The sequence below is a fragment of the Myxocyprinus asiaticus genome, chromosome 2, assembly GCF_019703515.2.
Source record: "Myxocyprinus asiaticus isolate MX2 ecotype Aquarium Trade chromosome 2, UBuf_Myxa_2, whole genome shotgun sequence".
Taxonomy (NCBI): Eukaryota; Metazoa; Chordata; class Actinopteri; order Cypriniformes; family Catostomidae; genus Myxocyprinus; species Myxocyprinus asiaticus.
Window position 1 is genome coordinate 43,770,512 of NC_059345.1, and position 22,480 is coordinate 43,792,991.

The 22,480-nt window shown below is 42.4% G+C and overlaps 1 protein-coding gene across 1 annotated transcript in view; it reads left to right on the forward strand.

Moving 5' to 3' along the window:
- Positions 1 to 22,480, forward strand: part of LOC127451961 (A disintegrin and metalloproteinase with thrombospondin motifs 18-like) — an 84,770-nt gene that overhangs the window by 49,306 nt on the left and 12,984 nt on the right. Inside the window, exons 16-18 of the mRNA XM_051717058.1 lie at positions 11,479 to 11,726; positions 14,924 to 15,044; positions 15,708 to 15,834. Coding sequence (XP_051573018.1) covers positions 11,479 to 11,726; positions 14,924 to 15,044; positions 15,708 to 15,834 — 496 coding nt within the window. The remainder of the gene's footprint in view (positions 1 to 11,478; positions 11,727 to 14,923; positions 15,045 to 15,707; positions 15,835 to 22,480) is intronic.

Here is a 22,480-nt window from a genome sequence, read left to right on the forward strand (position 1 = left end):
GAGCACATACCTATGTGCACTTTTCAAAAACCAGTAAAAACGGCACTTTTATTCTTGACACAATGAAAGATATTGAAAGAAATATATATGGAGTGAAAGATAAAGACTGCAAATGTCTGGCAAATGGGGCTCTGGTGAAGCTGTGTGGTGCTGCAAGGCAACACATACAATTTTCAACTTGCTTTTCAGAGACGGAGAAGTTAAAACCCTTCACCATATGAATTTAAATACATAGATAATATCCCATTTGATGACCAAAAATACTCTGTCATTTATAACATGTATTTTGAGTTAGTGCTTTTCTAATACACTGGAAATTCATCCAGTAGTTTAATATGTGGAAATGAGCTCATAATAGGTGATACTTGTGACTTGGTGCATCACAGTAGCATTGTAATGCCAGATCAAAATGTAAGCAATTATTGTGTGAATCATGTCATGCAATGTCATTACTTCATTATCAACTAGGCCTACCAGAATAATGTCATTAATAAATTAAATAAGTGTGATTATGAATCCTATGTATGGAATGAAATACAAACCTTTATTGTTTTGCAGTGGTGACCCACCATTACATACACTACAACAGTCAAGTAACTAAAGCTGGCTATGGAAAGATTTTCTCAATACACAAGATAATAGCCATGATAATATAAGCCAAACATGACACAAAACCTTTATGTAAATCCTCAGACATCTAATTTTTCCCAAGCCACAGCATGAAAATTATGAAAAAACAGCATGGAATCGTCTTGGTTACTGTCGTAACCTCCATTCCCTGATGGAGAGAACGAGATGTTGTGTCAATGTAGTGACAATAGGGGTCGCTCTTAAGAGCCCCGAACACCTCTATTCTTTTGAGAAAAGGCCAATGAAAATTGGCGAGTGGAATTTGCATGCCACTCCCCTGGACATACGGGTATAAAAGGAGAAGGAATGCCCACTCTCATTCAGGTTTTGTGCTGAGGAGCCGAGACAAGGTCTGGCCATTTTAGCGGCTAGTTCAGTGTTGTGGCAAAAGGGACACAACGTCTCGTTCCCTCCATCAGGGAATGGAGGTTACGACAGTAACCAAGACGTTCCCCTTCTGTCACTCACTCAATGTTGTGTCGATGTAGTGACACTAGCGGTCCCTATAGAAAAACGCCACAACAGGTGAACCGTGTTACGTGAACTGCTGATGCAGGTGCAAGCAAACTGCTGCGTGCATAATAGCAGGTGCATCAGTCTGCACGTAACCTCCCCCAACACCCCAAAAAGATGTCATGTAGTTCCCCACATCCCTGAGGGGGGGAAGTGATGTAACTAGCATGGGAGCAGGCCACGCCAGCCGCGGCCTTTTCTCTCTATGTTTTCTCTCCACAGAGTATTAGATCCAGCTGGGGCCATCTAACTCTATTATACGCATCGGGGAAGGTGTTCTTTTCCATTCCTATTCTTTCAGGGGAAAAAGACCCTGCGGAGACCACATCCTGCCCAAAGGGGAGGTCAACATGTGGCAATACGACACGTGGGCTCACCAGCTGCACATGGAAGGGGCGCGATGGTAGGTCCTGCCTTGAAGGGGAGGAGCTCTACGAACACGCCAGCCAGGGGCAGGGAGGGCCCTGCCCAAGGGAGATGCGGGTCTGCCAACAGGGAGACCGTACCACGGAAATACATCAGAGGGGGTTACCTGAGTAATCGGCACCTGTGGAGCACCTATCCCAGTACGGGGCATATTAGTACCCGTAGTGGGTCTGGCTGCGAACTCCTCTGCTGAATTTGCGAGCCACGGGGCTAGGGAGGAAGGACATCCAGGGTCCAGGACTTTGTGAACTCGACTGGGGGTAAAAGCGCACACTTTCGCCTTAGGGAAGGGGAAAGGAGCTATACACAAGCGATATACCCGGCCAGTTGTTCCATATTACCAAACTCTACCTGTTCGTATCTGACAAAACACAGAATGAAACCGGCTCAACCCAAAGATTGTAAAATCTCGCAAATGTATTGGGTGTAGCCCAGCCCGCTGCTCTGCAGATGTCTGCTAGAGATGTGCCATGGGCCAGTGCCCACAAGGATGCCACACTCCTAGTAGAGTGTGCTTGTATTCCCCAAGGGGCGGGCACGGCCTGGGCCTGATATGCCAGAGTGATGGCATCCACGATCCAGTGTGTAAGCCTCTGTTTGGAGACAGCATTCCCTTTCCGCTGTCTGCCAAAGCAGACAAAGAGCTGTTCAGAGCATCTAAAGCTCTGCATGCGATCCAAGTAGGTGCGCAAAGCACGCACCGGACACAGCAACAACAGGTTTGGGTCTGCCTCCCAGAGCAGCACTTGCAGGCTCACCACCTGATCCCTGAAGGGGGTCATGGGAACCTTGGGCACATAGCCCGGTGGGGTCTCAGGATCACCTGAGAATCTGCCGGACCAAACTCCAGGCAAGTGTCGCTGAGAGAAAATGCTTGCAGGTCCCCAACCCTCTTGATGGAGGTGAGCGCAATCAGGAGGGCCATCTTCAAGGAGAGGGCTTTCAACTTGACTGACACTAGTGGCTCAAAGGGGGCTCCGCAAAGGCCCAGGAGGACTGTGGAGAGATCCCATGAGGGGAAGAGGCGTGGCCTGGGAGGATTCAGCCTCCGGACGCCTCTGAGAAACCTGATGATCAAGTTGTGATCATCACAAGTTGTGCTTCCCTAGGGACTTACCGTCCACTGCGTCATGGTGGGCTGCTATAGCGGCTACATATACCTTCAAGGTGGAGGGGGACAGCCGCCCCTCCAGCCTCTCCTGCAGGAAGGAAAGCACTGACCCGACTGCGCATCTCTGGGGGTCTTCGGCTCGGGAAGAACACCAATTTGTGAACAAGCACCACTTCAGGGCATAAAGCTTCCTTGCAGAGGGAGCTCTGGCCTGAGTGATCGTGTCTACCACTGCTGGAGGTAGGCCACTTAGGTCTTCCGCGTCCCATCCAAGGGCCAGATGTGGAGGTTCCAGAGGTCTGGGCACAGGTGCCAGATGGTGCCCTATCCCTGAGAAAGAAGGTCCTTCCTCAGGGAAATCTGCCAGGGAGGTGCTGTCATGAGGAGCGTGAGATCCGAGAACCAAGTCTGGGTGGGCCAATATGGGGCTATGAGGGAGACTCATTCCTCGTCCTCCCTGACCTTGCACAGGGTCAGTGCAAGTAGGCTCACTGGGGGAATGCATATTTGCACAGCCCTCGGGGCCAGCTGTGTGCCAGTGCATTTGTCCAGAGTGGGCAGTGGGAGGATTCCTGGGAAGTGAACAGGTCTACCTGTGCTTTGCCGAATCGACCCCAAATCAGCTGGACCACCTGGGGGTGGAGTCTCAACTCTCCGCTGAGCGTTGCCTGCCGCGACAGCGCATCCGCTGTAGCGTTGAGGCTGCCCGGGATGTGAGTGGCCCACAGTGACCTCAGCCGCCACTGACTCCAAAGGAGGAGATGGCGGGCGAGTTGCGACATGCGAGGAGAGCGTACGGCGCCTTGGTGATTTATGTACGCTACTGTCGCTGTGTTTTCTGAACGGACCTACACATGCTTGCCCCGGATCAATGGCAATAGCCTCCGCAGGGTGAGCAGTACAGCCAGCAACTCTAGACAGTTGATGTGCCAACCCAGTCGCTGTCCTGTCCAGGAACCAGCAGCTGCATGCCCATTGCACACGGCGCCCCAGCCCAACTTGGAGGCATCTGTGGTGACCACGATGCATCTGGACACCTGCTGTAGGGGAACCCCTGCCCGCAAAAACATGTGGTCTGTCCAAGGGCTGAATAAGTGGTGGCAGAGTGGCGTGATAGCTATGCAATGTGTGCTGTGCCATGCACATCTCGGGACTCAAGTCTGAAGCCAGTGCTGAAGTGGTCTCATATGCATCAACCTGAGCGGCGTGACCGCCACCGAGGAAGCCATATGGCCCAGGAGCCTCTGAAAGTGTTTCAGTGGAACCGCTGTCCTCCACCTGAATGACTTCAGGCAGTTCAGCACCGACTGTGCGCGCTCGCTTGTAAGGCGTGCTATCATTGAGACCGAGTCTAACTCCATGCCGAGAAAAGAGATGCTCTGAACCGGGGAGAGCTTGCTCTTTTCCCAGTTGACCTGAAGCCCTAGACGGCTGAGGTGCCTGAGCACCAGGTCCCTGTGCATGCACAGCAACTCTCTAGAGTGTGCTAGAATCAGCCAGTCGTCGAGGTAGTTGAGTATGCGGACATCCCACTTCCCTTAACGGGGCAAGAGCTGCCTCTGCAACATTTGTGAAGACGCGAGGGGACAGGGAGAGGCCGAAGGGGAGGACCTTGTACTGATACACCCGGCCGTCAAAAGCAAACCGTAGGAAGGGTCTGTGTCGAGGTACAACCGAGACATGAAAGTACGCATCCTTCAGGTCTACCGCCATGAACAAATCTTGATGCCGGACGCACGTCAAAATGTGTTTCTGCGTTAGCATCTTGAACGGGAGTCTGTGTAAGGCCTGGTTCAGAACTCGCAGGTCCAAGATTGGCTGCAACCAACCGCCTTTCTTTGGTACGATGAAGTAAGGGCTGTAGAACCCTTCCCCCATTTCGGCTGGAGGGTGACAGCGTTCTCACCCTGCACTGAAGTGAAGTGGATGCCGCTAAATTGGGGCGGGCACCTGGCGAACTGAATCGTGTAGCCGAGTCGGATGGCCTGGCCAGCCACCGCGACGGGTTGGAAAGCGTTAGCCACACGTCCAAGCACTGGGCGAGGGGCACTAAAGGGACAATTGCATCTGACGTACCTGGAGGTGGGGCCTCGCAGTGGGGAGGAGCAGGTGATGCCATGTCGAGGAGCGTTGCTTTGTCCTGAGGTGGCTGCGCTGAGGGGGACCTCAAAGCACTTACCTTGCTCTGTGTATCCGGCATAGGGCAGGTTAGCAACTGAGGAGGAGGACCTCTCGGGTCGTCCTCAAGACTTGTCACAACTGGTTGGCCGTAGGCGTGGTGCAGCCAGGCACACGAAAGCGGGGGGACTGTGGTCTGGATACCAGCTCCGTAGCGGACGTCTCGCTCCCTGGGTCATCTGTCTCAGGGGTGCTTAGGAGCCTTCCGGGTCCTCATGCCAGCCTGTGAGATGGGGGACCAAGAGCTCGGCTTGGGCGGAGCCGCCTGGGCTTTCGCCGCCGCAGGACCAAGGCCTAAACTTAAGACTTTTAAATGCCGAAACCTTAATTTTTGCTAAATCAATTTAACGTCTATTAAAATATTAATTATATACATTTTAATGGTCTGTTAAAACAAACAATACAAACCAAATAACAAAACACACTGTAATGTTGCCTAAACACTGGCCAGTAGCACTACTTGAACATAAATTTGGCTCTCCTTTTCTTCTGGCCTGCAAATTTTTCAATGACTTTCTGGTTAAAGTCAGTCATCTCAGTCACCAGTCTCTTTTCCATTGACAGCCTGGCCAGTGCATTCAGCATCTCCTGGGTTATGTTGTTTCTCAGAAAAGTCTTAATTCTTTTCAAGGTTGAGAACTCTTCCTTGCTGTAGATGAGACTAAGATCTGTCTTCAGCTTACTTCCATTGAGCACTGGATAGGCCTTCAAGGTGCTGCTCAGTGCATCTTCAAGAAATGCCATCTTGTACTGTTCAAACCTGTCCCCTTGAAGCAGCGTGGCACTACCAAGGTGGTTTGTGAAGGAGGACCATTTCCTGGTGTGTCCCACTATGATATCGCAGACCTAAAGAAAGGATAAAAACATAAAAATTATGCAGTGACGACAAAATGTCAATTTCACCTGCAACATTTAAAATGACCATCCAACACGTATTCTTTCTAAATATGGAGCAACTAAAGTTATTTTTACTGTCACTGTTACAGTCTATGAAGTCATGAAGAGAGTGGGAAGAAATTTCAATAATTAGCCAACTCTGAGGGCATTTACAGAGCCTTTGCTGCCATCTTCAGGACTAAATGAGTTACAGCATTTTGGGATGTTTTTTGGGACAAGCTTATACACATTTTAGAAAATATATTTATTCCCCATCTTCACACCTATAAAGTGCAGTGCAACCAGAATAATAAAAATACCTTGCTGAAGAACAGATGAAGTTAATAATGCTACATCAAAAAGACAATAAATTGTGAAAAAAGGTTGATATTTCTGATGAAAATGCCTCCAACTAAACTGCATTGTCCTATTTTACCTTATATGGGCATTTGTAAATTTCTTTCTATATATATAAATAATAATATAAATAAAATTCCTCCATTTGATCATACATACATGGCATAGTAAACAACTCTCTATCTGATGCTAAATATAAATGTCGGAGCACATCTTCCTAAAAGATTAAAATAAAAATACTATACTCCAGTGTAACATGGACTGTGACTGATTTCTACAACAAAAACCTCACCTCTGCTGCAATCCTTTCATGGACCTCTGGACTTGAGTGACCGACGCCTCTTCACTGGCTGAGATCCACCTACACTGCTTTGGTCAACCATGGAATGGAGAATTTCTGCAAAGGAGAAAGAGAATTTAGCATAACAACAACAACAACAACAACAATAGGAAAAAGGAATACAGCTACCACCTGATCTTTTGTATGTCCTGCTAGAACTGCTGGATGCTCCCCTTGATATGGACCAAATCTATGTCCTTCTTCTGGAGTTTGGCATAGAGGAGGTCTACATGTGGCATGATGTGGTGGAAAAGTTGCAGAAAGAACTTAAAATCCTGATCCTTCAGCAGCATGGCGAAGGCTCCTGCCTCTCTGACAGTCTCGTATGGTTTCAAAACAGCAGTTGAGGTCGTCTCTGTGCTCAAACATGGTATTGATGGCATGGCTGTGAAAGTTCCATCTGATGTTGCTGGATGTTGGTAGTCTATGGGCTACTACTTTATCAAGAGCACATGTGCGCTTGGGTGATCTGGAAAAAAAGCTGTCAAATCCACCAAGGTTAGAAAAAAATTCTCACTTTGGCTATGTGAGAAGTGGCCAAATTATCAGATTGAGCTGGTGTGCATAGCAGTGGATGTAGTGGGCATTTGTGTACACATCTTGTATCTTCCTCTGTACACCTGCAGTGGCACCCCTCATCACGCTGGCTCCATCATATGTGTGGCAGATTAGCTTACTCTTCTGATCCTTAGGAAGGATGGCAGCAAGACACTCTTTTAGTGCTGTAGCAATGGAATCAGCTGTAGCTGCCTGCAGAGGGATAAACTCAAAAAATCTTTCCTGCACATTGTTTTTGGCATCAATGTAGTGCAGCACAAGCACAAGCACAAGTTGGCACTGTGTGGCAATATCCATCGTCTCATCTGCCTGGATTGAGAGAAAATCGCTGCTCTGTGCTTCTTTGAATATGTGTTCCCTCACAACAGACAACATAAAGTCCAATAGTTCGTTCTGCACAGTTTTCAAAGTTCCCTTAAACACAGTGGCATTCTCATGGTGCTCTTTCAACACTCCATCAAGGGAGTAGCAACAAAATCCACCAACCCATGGAATATACCAGGCTTATCTGAGCTCTCACTCTCATCATGGCCATGCAAAGCCAGCTCAAAGGTGGCACAAAATTTCACACAGTCTATTATTCTAGACAGGATGTGTAAATGTTTTTGTCACCTCTTCATTGTGCCTTCTAACGCCAATCCTGTAGCCTTCATCTAGCTGTTCAGCAATGCCAAGCTTCCCAAAAAACTGTAGCCTCATAGCATAGTCTAGATGGCTGCGGCTACTTTCATGACATTTGCATTTTTCAGAAAGATGTTTTAAGTCTCGTACCCCCGTTGCTGTCCACCACGCTTCGGTGCCATGACTTTGAAATAGCATACAGGGAAAACAATAAAAGGCATTACTTACACCGCATCCAGCTAGCCAACTCTGTTTGCCATAATTAGAGCTGGAGAAAGCACGGGTGTAAACTCGTCCTTGATCACTTGATGAATGCTGAATTTGTAAATCAGGCCAATCCGGTCCAAGCTCCTTTATCCTTTTTTTTTTCCCTTCAGGTCAACACCTTGTGAAAGGTTTTTTTTGTAAAGATAAAACTGAATTTTCTTTCATTTGGAAGAAATGCTGCGCCAACCTGAAACTTGGCGGTTCAACTTCAACAGCGTTAACCATCTCAACTAACAATCAGTCAACTAATAATCTCAACTAACAATCTAGCAATCTCAACTAACAATCTAACAATCAGTCAACTAATGAGCTGCTGAGTGGGAAACTGAATCACATGAGGCCAAAATAATTAACAATACCGATACGCTAACAACAAATGTGGGACTGTCCGGGGCGCAGCTCTCTCTTTTTTTGTGGGAAAATCTGATGCAACCAATTAGAGAGCAGCCTCAGGTCACCTGCTTGCCAAAAGTTTAAGGACCTACATACACACTCATTTGGCTGGCGCCCTGCACACCGGAAGTATAGCCTATGTATTCACACAGAAATGAAACAAATACATTTTTGGATAAAACATTTTTTTTTTTAAATAAATGCTAACAAACGACTACCAGACGCATAGTATGACTAAATTTTAATTCATAAATATTTTGCAATATATAATTAACTTAAGTAGCCTTCTTCTCTGGATAACTTGAAGGGGGAGGTGCCCCAGCTCCCCCTATTGACCAGCTGCCACTGTTGGCTATATAAAATTACACTGTGATTTGGGAAATTATGTTTTACATATATGACAGTGTAATATTTTGAAATATGTGAATGAATGAAATTTTACATTTACATAGCACTTTTCTGACACTACACTGCAGATATGTTCCATATACCTGTATGTACAGTACAGAACTTTTTATATCAGTGAAAACCATTAACATGCATATTGTGTTTTACATATATTGCCATACGTAAAATTTCTCTTTGGAAAATGTTGTAACAAAGATATTCGCTTATAACTCACCTTTTCTACGCGGAATCAAAGCCAATCCTGTGTTCCAAACAGCATAAATAATGCCTTCTGAGAGCACTTGGAAGGGAGAACAATTGTGACAGTCATGCTGGAAGATCGTTTCAAACAGGACACAAAGTGAATTACGTGATATCTGAGCACTGCAACTTTAAGCCTTCCAAAGCTCTCACAGTGGATGGTGAAGTCTTTGAAAGGAATAGGGCACAGGGGTGATAACTCTGAATAGAACACACTCCGGTGTAATGATGATGGAGAATCAAGGTGAGAGAAGGTGGATCTAAATGCAGGCTATTTAATGAAAACCTAAATGAAACACAAGAACACTGGAAATCTTAGAAATGCAAAACACTGGAGAGCAAAACAACCAAACCATTACACCCAAGCATGAAAAAGAACTGACAAAGACAGAGAGCACACAAGGGCAATAAATACACAAGAACTAACAAGGATAACAAGAAACACCTGGGGAACAATCAGAGGGTAACAAGGAACAGAGACAGAAGGCTCGTTTTATATGAGCAAGATCTGTGCAGAACCGATTACCTTGCTGCGTCCGAAACAGTGTACTGTCACAGTATGTACTGTATTTGATGAAGGACACATTTATCTACTGGCAAAACAGTATGTTCTTTTAGGAATGCATGTGAGTAGTATGAATAAATTTCAGACATACTTCATTTGGGTACATAGGCATTGTCTCGTGAACCGAATATACAGTTGAAGTCAGAAGTTTACATACAGTTAGGTTGAAGTCATTAAAACTCATTTTTTAACCACTCCACAGATTTCATATTAGCAAACTATAGATTTGGCAAATCGTTTAGGACATCTGCTTTGTGCATGACACAAGTAATTTCTGGAAAATTCCAGAAAATTATGTCAAGCCTTTAGGCAATTAGCCAGTTAGGCTAATCGGCTAATTGGAGTCAACTGGAGGTGTACCTGTGGATGTATTTTAAGGCCTGCCTTCAAACTCAGTGCCTCTTTGCTTGACATCAAATGCCTGAAGGTACTGCGTTCATCTGTATAAACAATAGTACTCAAGTACAAACACCATGGGATCACGCAATCATCATACCGCTCAGGAAGGAGACGCATTCTGCCTCCTAGAGATGAATGTAGTTTGGTGCGAAAAGTGAAAATCAATCCCAGAACAACAGCAAAGGTCCTTGTGAAGATGCTGGAGGAAACAGGTTGATATCCACAGTAAAACGAGTCCTATATCGACATAACCTGAAAAGCTGCTCAGCAAGGAAGAAGCCACTGCTCCAAAACCGCCATAAAAAAGCCAGACTACAGTTTGCAAGTGCACATGAGGACAAAGATCTTACTTTCTGGAGAAATATCCTCTGGTCTAACGAAACAAAAATTGAACTGTTTGGCCATAATGACCATCGTTATGTTTGGAGGGAAAAGGCTGAGGCTTGCAAGCCAAAGAACACCATCCCAACCGTGAAGCATGGGGGTGGAAGCATCATGTTGTGGGGGTGCTTTGCTGCAGGAGGGACAGGAGCACTTCACAAAATAGATGGCATCATAAGGAAGGAAAATTATGTGGATATATTGAAGCAACATCTCAAGACATCAGCCAGGAAATTAAAGCTCGGTAGAAAATGGGTCTTCCAAATGGACAGTGACCCCAAGCATACCTCCAAAGTTGTGGCAAAATGGCTTAAGGATAACAAAGTTATGGTATTGTAGTGGCCATCAAAAAGCCCTGACCTCAATCCGATAGAATCCTTGATTTTTGCTTTATTTAAAGAAAAGAAGGGGCAAGTCGAACTTATTTTTTTGTGGTAATCAACATTATGAAACAAATGCTGTCGATTGAGGTTAACTTGTATTGAACCAGGAATATTCCTTTAAGAATAGTTTCATAAACAATAAATCAATAAACAGGCATCAAGAGACGGAAATCATTATAAAATAATAGGAGGATACAAAAACTCCTAAAGCCTATAAAAATAATAGATAATGGTAATGTAAGACCATATGGACCAAAATAATGAAAAATTGTCCAGCTGTATGTTTGGCAAGCCTGTAGGGTACTTTAGAGCTTCTCTCCTTAAACATAACAGAAAACTGTGCTTTATTATTTGGAGAACTTGCATTGCACTTTTAAGAAAATGCCAACAGCTCTGCAGTCTGGCAACTTATCGCTTTCCTCCGACTAATGGAGGTGATAATCCATGAGCTCAAAGATGCCCATTCCTGCTGGCCTTAAAGTGATAGTTCACCCAAAAATGAAAATTCTGCCATCATTCTGTCAAGTATTTTATTTCTTATTAATTTCTTTCTTCTCCAGAACACAAAAGCAGATGTCAGGCAGAATCTTTGCCTCAGTCACCGTTGACTTTAATTACATCTTTAATTACATACATTGAAAGTAAATTGTGATTGAGGCTAACCTTCTTCATAACTATCTTTCCATGTAAGAAAGAAATTCATATGGGTTTGAACCCTCAACATGAGGATGAGTAAATGACATAGCTTTATTTTTGGGTGAACTATTCCTTTAAAAAAATGCAGAAACTGCACAAATTAGCAGACATGATGGAAAATCTCTTTCTTTTCCAGAGTATTACCCTGTTGTTGTGATTCCTGCTGGAGCAAGGAGCATCAGGGTACAGGAAATGGAGATCTCTACCAGTTACCTAGCTGTCCGCAACCTGAAACGAGGCACCTACTACCTGACGGGAGATTGGACGGTGGACTGGCCAGGCATTTTCCAGTTCGCCGGCACCACCTTTAACTATCAGCGCTCTTTCAACCAGCCTGAGAGTCTGTATGCCACCGGCCCCACTAATGAGACCCTGCTCTTTGAAGTGAGTCACCCTGTCCCCGTCCGACCTGACACCTGTTAGCGAATTAGCCATGACAGGGCCTTGGCAAGAATGCTGTGGCTATTCGGTAAGATGAAAACAAGGCTGAGAGACAGTGGGTGGGTGAGAGAAATGAGAAACAAATGAGGGAAAGAGGAGAGAGAGAGAGAGAGACAGAAGAGAAGGAACACAAATGAGTTGAATGTGCAAACTAACGCCTCTGTTTGGGATTAATTGCAGGCCAGAGCTGACGTGGTCATTGTGACTTTAATCTCTAGTATGTAGAGATTCAAGATCAAACAGAGCGACAATGTGAATGGCATTAAGCTTTGAACTCTCTGCACTGCATGCTCTTGCTAATGGGCAGCACAGGGCACTTCTTTTATGGAAGAAACTTCCACTGTAGGTTGATGAATATGGTTTCAGATGACCTTTGAGATAAATGCATACTAAGGGCACTTCATATATTTGTACACATCTGAAAAGTTGAAAGAAAATGGGAGATACTTAGATTTCAGAAGAATATGATTTAAGCTTTTATATAATTTTTACACTCAGATATGTTGTATGGACGGTTATGCAATAATCTACTTGTTCCTGGAAAGAGAGATCTGCTCTAGTTGTTTAAATCTATTATAGACTCCTCACCCCTAAAAGGTGAGTTTTGGTAAGGGAGTCAGAACAAACCTGGACTTGTTGTTTGATTTGCATGTATCACCACAATCTGCAGCATAGTTGCAGTATTTATACTGAATATTTTCTTTTTGATGAGTTCATCATTTGAACTCTATGGAAGATCAACAGAGAGGGCACACATTTATATAGTAATTCAGTAATTCATCATGTCTTTGCAGGGGCGTAGATTCCGGGGGGGAATTTTTCTGCAGTTCTGTTGATCGAATCTGTCTTCCTGTTTATGCCACGTCCACACTAATATGTTTTTGTTTGAAAATGCATTGATTTTGCTACCTTTATGCCTCATATCCACACTGGAACAGTGTTTTCTTCTACTGAACATGAAGACTTCTGAAAACACTCTCTAGTACAGAAGACTTTGGAAAATGAAGATGTTAGGAAACGGAAAACTTTAGGGTTTGCTTTAGGGTTGGTCGCTCAGTCTCAATTTATGACTCGTCCCATTAAGCATAAAACATGAATGCAAATGTATATACTGTACAGTATATCCTTCAAGCTTGATTGGGAACTACTGTATACAAATGTCAAACATATAGTCATAACACTAACCGATCCTAGGTTTTGGCTAACCCGAAAATCTGACAGTCTTTACTGGTTAAATAGTATTTATTGGGCCTATTGTGACTGATTTAAGGTTATTCTGCCCACATCAGCAGTAGTCTGCTGCACACTTTCTGTTTATAACATTAACCCCTGAGTTCTGATGGTAAATCCATAGTAATTAGAGCATGGGTAGTGTATACCTAATCCACTACTTCAGTTTGCTCTCTGACCAGAAATTTTGGCTGCCTTGCAATTACTGTTGGCTTGTGTAAACGTACTGCTGAAACTCTCCAGTAAGTGCGATGACCCTTATGATTCAATCCTTGTTTAGCTGATAGTGGTTTCAGCAGATGCAGAACTGTCTCTGTTCTTTATATAAAGATAGTTTGGTGGTTTACCATTTGCAGTGAATTTGGTGTCACTGCATTTTTTGTTTTAAATATTTGGAGGAAAATCCCCATGTGACAAACCAGAGTAAAAACAAAGGCACTCTTCTTTTAAGAGGACTTTTCCACTCCATTAGAGTCATCCTCAAGGAGTGGCACAGATTTAGTGAGGAGCTGGCTGAACTTCCTCTGTGGTCTAGTCTCAGATGAATGACTAAAAGACCTTGTCCAGTACCAGCCACCCAACCTAAAGCATACAGCCTTACATAAACATCAATAATGTAAACACAATCAATAATGTAAAACAAACCGGAAAATAAACAATGTCACAAAGTATACCACCATATGAACACTGGATTTACACAAACCATATCTTGGTCCACTTGCTTCAGCTTCAGGCTTCAGTTCAGACACATACACAATCTAATTAAAACATCTCTCCACAGGAGTGGTCTGGCCTTAGTTGACAGTGCTGTGTGTAGGAGCACTGGGGTGTCATCTCTCAGTCCTAACAGAGCTAAAGCCACAAAATGGGCCACAGACACTGTGGCACCTTTTCCCTCAGTGGAAAACGAGAGAGTTTTAGCAAGTGTTATAGATGTTGTGGCAACACTTTCTATTGAGCCCATATTTATAGTGCATTGTAAAGGCATTATAATGCATTAGTAATGTCTCATAATACACCTGATAGTATGTTATAACTTCTCATATATAATTGTTACCACAATTATAATACAATATAATACTTACCTATTCATAGTTATACCTTAGAATATAATGCATTATAATGCAAGCAACATCCAATTTTATCTGCAGAAGTTAAAATGTATTATATATATTTGTAATATATAATAGGTATACTTTAAGTAAAGTGACAAAAGCAATGTATTCTTAAAAACAGCCATAAGATATTTTTAAGTGGTTATAAGACATTACAAGTCATGCCGGAACTTATATACAAAATACAGAATAACGCACTTTCATTGTAAATTTTGAGATATTACAAAAAACACTTGTAAAGCTACAAGGTTGAAATATATCAGAAACACTCTCTCTCGAAAAAAAAAAAAATATGCATGTTGGTCACATAAGAAGTGTTTACACCCACCAAACTTGTTGGGTGTAAGCACACCCAAGAATAATAAAAAAAAAAAAATAATAATAATTTTTTTTTTACTTAAAGCAGGTAAGACCACTTATAATATGATCACGTCATAATGTCTTTTGACTGTTTACACTAGACAGCACTTATATGATTATCTTTATTAGCTTCTGCTGTGTTAAAATTGGATGTTGCTTGTGTTGAAATGCATTATACCCTAAGTATAACTATGAATAGGGAAAGTCTTATCATGTATTATAACTGTAGATATAATTATTTATGTGAAGTTATAACTTATAATAAGGTGTATTACGACACATTATGAATGCAATATAATGCATGTAGTATAATGCCTTTACAATGCATTATAAATATGGGCTTCATAAAAAGTGTTACCGATGTTGTTTTGACTGACCAATGGCTCCTCTGTCTCTCTCTTTTCCTCTGTCCTGCTTGCTTGATCTCCTCTGCAGATTCTTCTTCAGGGCAAAAATCCCGGTGTATCATGGGAATATACTTTACCTCATACAGAGACGAAGCACAACTACACCTGGTCTGTGGTGCGTTCTGATTGTTCGGCACCTTGTGCTGGGGGTGAGTGTATGTTTGTGCGTGCATGCCGTATGTAAATGCTTGCTTTTACATATACACTTGTTTGTGTAGGGTGGCAAGATAGAGTAGAGAATTCCTATGCTTTTGTGTGTGTGTGTGTGTGTGTGTGTGTGTGTTTCTTGTGTGTGTGAACTTGTCCAGGGTCATCAAAAGCACCTCTGTGAAAAAGAGAGAAAGAAATAAGTCCCCCCTTCTCCAATCGAAGTCACTCATCTGTGTGGTTGTGGCTCCTCCATTCTCTGTCAGTTGTCTGAGTGTTAGTGGCAGGCAGACAGCACTATGACATGCCCAGAGCACAGATCTCTATCTGCGCTCTCACACAGTTTCATTCATGCTTTTCTTTAGAGCAGATCTGTGGTCCACCCCTCCTGGCCTCTCATACTGACAGAGGCCCATCTTTGTTTGCCACAACACAATCCACACTACAGTACTGCCATTCATCCTGAGCTCCCATAATCCCCAGAAAGACCATTCACGGACAGCATGCTCCAAGCTCTCCTTTTCAAAAGATTGCTTAGAGGATGCATTAGTTTACCAAATAATAAAGAAGTATGATATGCTATTTTTAAAAAGATATCCAAAGAGAGTACATGTGAGGTGTTTGTCCTCACTATCTCTCTGTATCTCTTTCTGACTCTTTCTCAGGTCGGGTCCCGACGAAGACCATTTGTCTGCAGGATCAACAAACGCAGGTCAACTCTTCACTCTGTAACCCACAGACCAGACCTGTGGTGGGCTCCCACCTGTGTAACACACAGCCCTGCCCTGCCTAGTAAGAGTATCTCTGTGTATGTGTGTGTATGTGTACGTGTTCCCTGGTAAAAGACCAGTATTGTTGGTAACAAACAAATGTTTTGGATGCTAGTCTCCAGCATGGGATGTGTGTGTGCTGGTGTCTCCATCACGTTTCTTAAAGGGGCCTTGAGTCATGACATGCCTTTTTAAAATATTTTAATATTTTCCTCGAGGTTCACTTATAATATAAGTTAAGATTTTTGCACAAATCACAGTCATATATTTGTAAAAATGTATAATTTTCCACCCTCGCTCTGACACTCTGTCAGAAACGGTCGGTTTTGCTGCTTTTCCTTTAAGACTTGACAGTAAACGCCCACTGTTATGATTGGCTCTCTGCTCTTGACTGACCTGCCTTCTCTTTGCCATCTCACTTCTCACAGCTACTGGGTGGGCTATGAAAGTGATTAAAGGTAAAGTAGGCGTTGATGTGTTGTTGTGAGGCGGTCAGCTTGGTTTCAACAAAGGCTTTTTTTGCAGTGAGGAGAAAGAGTTCTGAAACTTACAGTATGGCTTTATAGTACAATGACCTCTTATATGTAAAAGGATCAAGAAACATTTGATTCCTCATGTCATGACCCCTTTAAATAAATTGTTCACCCAAAAATGAAAATCAAAGTCATAATTAAATCACACTCATATTGTTCCAAACCCATATTACTTTCTTTCTTATGCTGAACCCAAAAGAAGATGTTTTATTAAATATTGCAATCCGTCTTTTCATTACAATAGCAGTGGATAGTGTGACTCACTTTAAAAAAAGGACCCAAAAGTATCATAAATGTAGTCTATGAGGTTTTTGCAGATTTATTTCTTGTATGTCTTCAGAAGACTTGGAATATGATGTAAGAATCCAGCTATGCTGGCCCCTCAGCTAAACCAGTACCAAACCAGCACTTACCAGCATGAAATAGCCAGAGCCAGCACTGAAGTTCATGCTGGTCTAAGCTGGTCATTTCTGCAAGGTTATTCTGTCCATCTGAATTTTTGTGTGGTCAACACAGGCTTTCTTGTTCCTTGCTTGCTTATCTCCAGTGGTATTGGTGGTCACAGTGCCCTGGTATGGTTATCTGAAATCAGCTGTGGTGGCTTCAGCATGGGCATGTTCGTCCTCAATTTATCCACTCTCCTCCATTCCTTAGAAAAAACAGGAATAACATAGTTTCCAGACAGAGTCTGATGAAACCCTCACTGCCCAAACTCCAAGCCACAACTTTCCACACACACACACACACACACACACACACACACACACACACACACACACACACACACACACACACACACACACACACACACACACACAGTGGCTTAATTAAACAATTATTTAACTGCATACATAAAGTTCTGATAAGTTTATATACTACTTATAGAATCTGCACTAATTGTATCATTTAAAAAAAATGTATTTATGTATTTATTTATTTTTTTAAATTGCATTTGTTTTTTTACTTATATATATATATACCCTGAGGAGTACTACCCTGATAAAGCTATTTACATATATTGCACGAGACAAATATTAAGTGAATTTATCAAATTATCCTGTCCTGAAGTTTAAATACCCTTGGTTTTTAAAGGTGCAGTATCTAACAATTTTCATGTAATATTCACCTTTTTTTCACCAATGTGCTTGTAATGCAACTTAAAAAATGAGCCCTTCCTGGACTTCCTATGTTGCCTATTAAAGCCTGTAGACTGATTTTAATGCGAAGGGAGTGGATCGGTTTTGCCGGGAAAATCCAAAGGATGTGACATTTATGCGCTCCCGAGAGCCTTGCCTCTGGCTTCTCTTCCGCTATCTAACGTTATCTTAGAGATGGAATCCAGCAAACGTCCGGCACAACACCGACTCCTACACAAACTCAGAGTAAGCCAAAAAAAAAAAAAAAAAAATTGTATCTACTGAATCCCATCTGGCTAAGCGGGAACGTGATTATGGTCGAACGAAAACTAGAGTGAACATCGGAAGAGCATTTGATTCCTGGAGGGACCTTCGTTCGTTTTTGGGGATCAAAACCGACCCTGAATTGGCGGTCTTCTTATTGGACAGATAAGCTTACATAACTGCAAAGCATGTGAAATATAGTGCCATAAGGATTTATCTGTGTAATTTTAGCTAACTTGATCTTGCCTGCTAACGCTGTCGAATTGCAAGCTACCTTGTTTCGTAACTTTCAAATAATTTCAACGATTTTCTCTTTATACTAAAAGCCAGGTATACAGGATAAATTTAAGCAAATATGCCGGTTTCTTATTCGTAGTACAACATATGACATACAAAACATACAATAGTACAACAGTAAACTGTCTGGTATAGTTCAGTAGTATGTAGCTGTATGTGTGTATCAGTATGCTAAGTTAGCTGATAAGCAGTTTTAGTTTAGTCTCAAAGTTTGTAGTAAAACAATCATAACTGTATAATTTTAATTATGCTACCTCATCTGTCAGCATGATGACTCATGTTCAGCCTCTTTGTACGTTACGTCATTGTTTTGGCCGATGCTCGCTTGCTCACGTCCCTATGAAGTGTGTGCATGAGCGTGAGCACGAGCAACAGGTAGCTGGCTGCAGTTCACTTAACGGCCACAGGTGTCATTAATAACAAGGGTTTCTGAATCTTACATACTGCACCTTTAAAATTGTGTGTTACTTCTTTGAGAATAAATGACTGTTTGTAGCCTTCTTTATGAGTTCAAGGTTTGTCCTGGACAGGAAGGCTTCTCACTATTTGACAAAAAACCTCCAGGTTCTGTAAGAGCTTTTTCCTTGCATACTTTGCACAGCCATTGATGCTTAAGGAGGAAGCACACAATATAAAGAACTGAGGCTTTATATGTAACAGCATTAATAATTATTTAGTGTGTGTGTGTGTGTGTGTGTGTGTGTGTGTGTGTGTGTGTGTGTGTGTGTGTGTGCGTTTCTGCCTAATTGTGTTCTTTCTGTCATTGTAGTGCAAAATCGGCAATCTTACAATGTTCAGTGTGACATGTTCACCGACGGCCGATTAATAGCATGATACTCCTATCATTACGAGGACTCTCCATAGACATAATTATTTTTATACTGTACAAACTATATATTCTATCCCCTAACCCTAATCCTACCCCTAAACTTAACCATCACAGAAACCATTTGGCATTTTTACATTAAAAAAAAAAACAAAACAAACAAACATTGTTTAGTATGATTTTTAAGCTGTTTGAAATACAGGGACACTAGAGATGTCCTCATAAACCACATTTATAGCATAATACCCTTGTAATTACTAGTGTGTAACCTAAAAAGAATGTCCTTGTAAACCACAAAAACCAACACACATACACACACACACACACACATACACACACAAAGACACAGGAGGACTGCCTCTAATTTTGTCTTGTCTCTGTTGACTGAAAGGGAAATATGTTGAAGGATAGAGTGAATTACTATACAAATATTTCAGGACTTGTAGCCATATTTATTATAGACTCCCACATATATTTACAGTGAAGTGTATGAATGAAAAAGGATAAATGTTATTTTTGGAAATAAGCAGTATAAATGAAAGAAAAGCAATGCAGTAGGTGATGAATGAATTGGACAGAGACATTGCATTGTGTGTAAAACATGGTAAATTATATTTTTCATGGAAAGGAGAAATGACTCAAACCAGCCCATCTGGCACCAATAATCATGCCATGGTTGAAATCACTGAGATTACTCCGATTCTGATGGTTCATTAATTGAAGCTCCTGACCCGTATCTGCATGATTTTATTCATTGCACTGGTGCCACACAATTGGCTGATTAGATAATCGCATGAATAAGTAGGTGTACAGGTGTTCCTAATAAATTGCTGAGTGTATATATATATATATATATATCCCTCACTTACCATGGTGAAAGGCATTGACTCTATTCTGGCACTCAGATCACAAATGTCTCCTTTCACCACCCGGCTTTCCTCCTTCTATCCATCCCTCCCTCTCTCTCTGGCCTTAAATCTTAGGCCTGCATGTGAAATGCTGGCTGCAACCAAATGTAATGTGTGGGCTATAGTGAGGCGATGCTAAAAAGGGAAATCAGGACCATATGATCTATTCCTTAAAGCAACAAGCTCTAACCAATTTGGCTTGTTCCATTCAAAGTCTGAGAAATAGTCCAATTACAGAGTGTAATTAAAAACAATGGCGGGGTTGACGGGAGAGCAGCATTTCTGCAGCAGTGCTGGATGTGCAATCACTGACTGCACAGGTTCCCTTCACTCACCACTGATATGGGCCTGTAACCCTATAACACTTTAACTTTCACTGTGCTGTAGTGAGCATAGGGGGCTTTGATTACCAGTAGAGATTACCGGTAATCCCAGACTCCCTCCAGTTGACGTCACACATCAGTGACATAAGCATCCTGCCTACTGCCGGCTCACACAATAGAGTTAGTAAAGAGCTTTTCAATTTTCACATGTAGGTACGACGGGGGTATTATGTTAAAATCTTAAATGGCCCTGTGTTTTGTATTCTCTGGAGGTTCTCTCTCCATGTGTTTGCCACCATTCAAGATGGATTTTCTTCTCTCAGTATAGGTCATAAGTGTGTTTAGTGTTCAGACAGACAAGGTCCTAAATTCCACAGTTGCTAATGATCTCCCCCACTGTTGAATGTCCACTCAAAATTACTCACCCTCATCTATTTCCAAACCCTTATGACTTTCTTTCTTCCACTGGATACAAAGGAAGATGTTAGGCAGAATGTTAGGGATGACAGCCTCAGTCACCATTCACTTTCATTTAATATTATATATATATATATATATATATATATACAGTGAAACCCTACTTTAAAAACCAGTTTAACCAGCATGCAATTCTCATGCTGGTCTTGACTGGTTTATGCTTGCTAGTGCTGGTTTGGTAGCCAGCATAGCCATGCTTTTCACCATCAAAACCTATCTGATGAAGCTGGTTGAACAGCATGGTCTTTCTGATGAAACTGGTTAAGCTAGTTTAAAAGCTTGGTGCAGACACCAGCAAACCAGCATCCCATGCTGGGGGACCAGCACCCAAAACACAACATAAGATGTTGACCAGCTGTGTATTCAGCAGGAAAGTGAATGGTAACGTGGGTAAGATTATGTCTTTCATCACCTGTTGTGGTCCACGGAAGAAAGAAAGTAATGAGGGTGAGTAAATGATGACAGCATTTTCTTTTTTGGGTGAACTTTAAATGTCTGATATTGACCTCAGACTCCTGAAATATTGTTTGTTTGAGACATCATGCGCTTTAATTTGTGAATGCTGAGGAAAACTGAAAAAAAGGGGTGCAGGAAAATAAATAGGCCTTTAGAAACTCTTCCAGAAAATGTATGTGCATGTGTTCAAGTGAGAAGAGAAAGAGAGAGAAAAGCTTCAGCTTATCTTTCCAACAAATATCTTCAGTGTTGAAAGGCCTGCCCATGTTTTATTATGGGGCAAGAGATTGCATCCCCATGGGGATTGAGCATGTCTAGCCAGCCAGCAATCAAACGCTAAGCTCCGGACTACGGCCTGCAGTCTCAGACTTAGTCTGACGACAAACTCCCAGCTGCAGAGGCTACGCTGCTGCTTCTGTGAAGCTTGGCATGCGGTCACTTCAAACATGGGCCAAGTTGGCTTGTTCTCCTAAAATGTCACATAAAAAGATAAATGCCCATGCCTTAAAGAGTTTTACAGTGCCCTCAGCATTCCCCACTTTCCTTTTCTTTCTTGACTATGTCGCATGATTATATGTTTGTTTTTGTTTCCAACTGGCACTCTTCAAATTGCAGACAGTTCTAGAGCTGCTTACAAGCTTCAGATACACACTACAAAGTCATTGTAATGAATCACGCTGAAGACAATTTCCAATATCGTAAAACCAAATGTATACTCACTGAGAATTTTATTAGGAGCACCTGTACACCTACTTATTCATGCGATTATCTAATTAGCCAATCGTGTGGTGGTAGTGCAATACATACAGTATATAGGTCAGGAGTTTCAGTTAATTTTCACATCAATCATCAGAATGTGGAAAAAATGTGATCTCAGTGATTTGGACCATGGCATGATGATTGGTGCCATACAGGCTGGTTTGAGTATTTCTGTAACTGCTGATCTCCTGGGATTTTCATGCACAACAGTCTCTAGAGTTTACTCAGAATGGTGTCAAAAACAAAAAACATCCAGTGAGCGGCAGTTCTGCATACAGAAACGTCTTGTTGATGAGAGAGGTCAACGAAGAATGGCCAGACTGGTTGGAGCTGACAGAAAGGCTACGGTAACTCCGATAACCCCTCTGTACAATTGTAGTGAGCAGAATAACATCCCAGAATGCACAACACGTCAAACCTTGAGGCGGATGGGCTACAACAGCAGAAGACACGTTGAGCGCTTTAGTAGGACTATAGTGTGCCTAATAAAGTGCTCAGTGAGTTAAGCTAAAAAAAAAACAAAAAAAAACCTTCCACATGCCTTTTGGTTAATGCACATGCTTTGGTCGATTTAAAATGATATTTTTAGCAAGAAAATGCAAAAAGCCAAGTGGGTTTAGGAATATAGATTGCTCTTTCAGTGCTCTTAAACTGACAAAAGGTTCCAAACCAAACCATTCCCCAGAGAA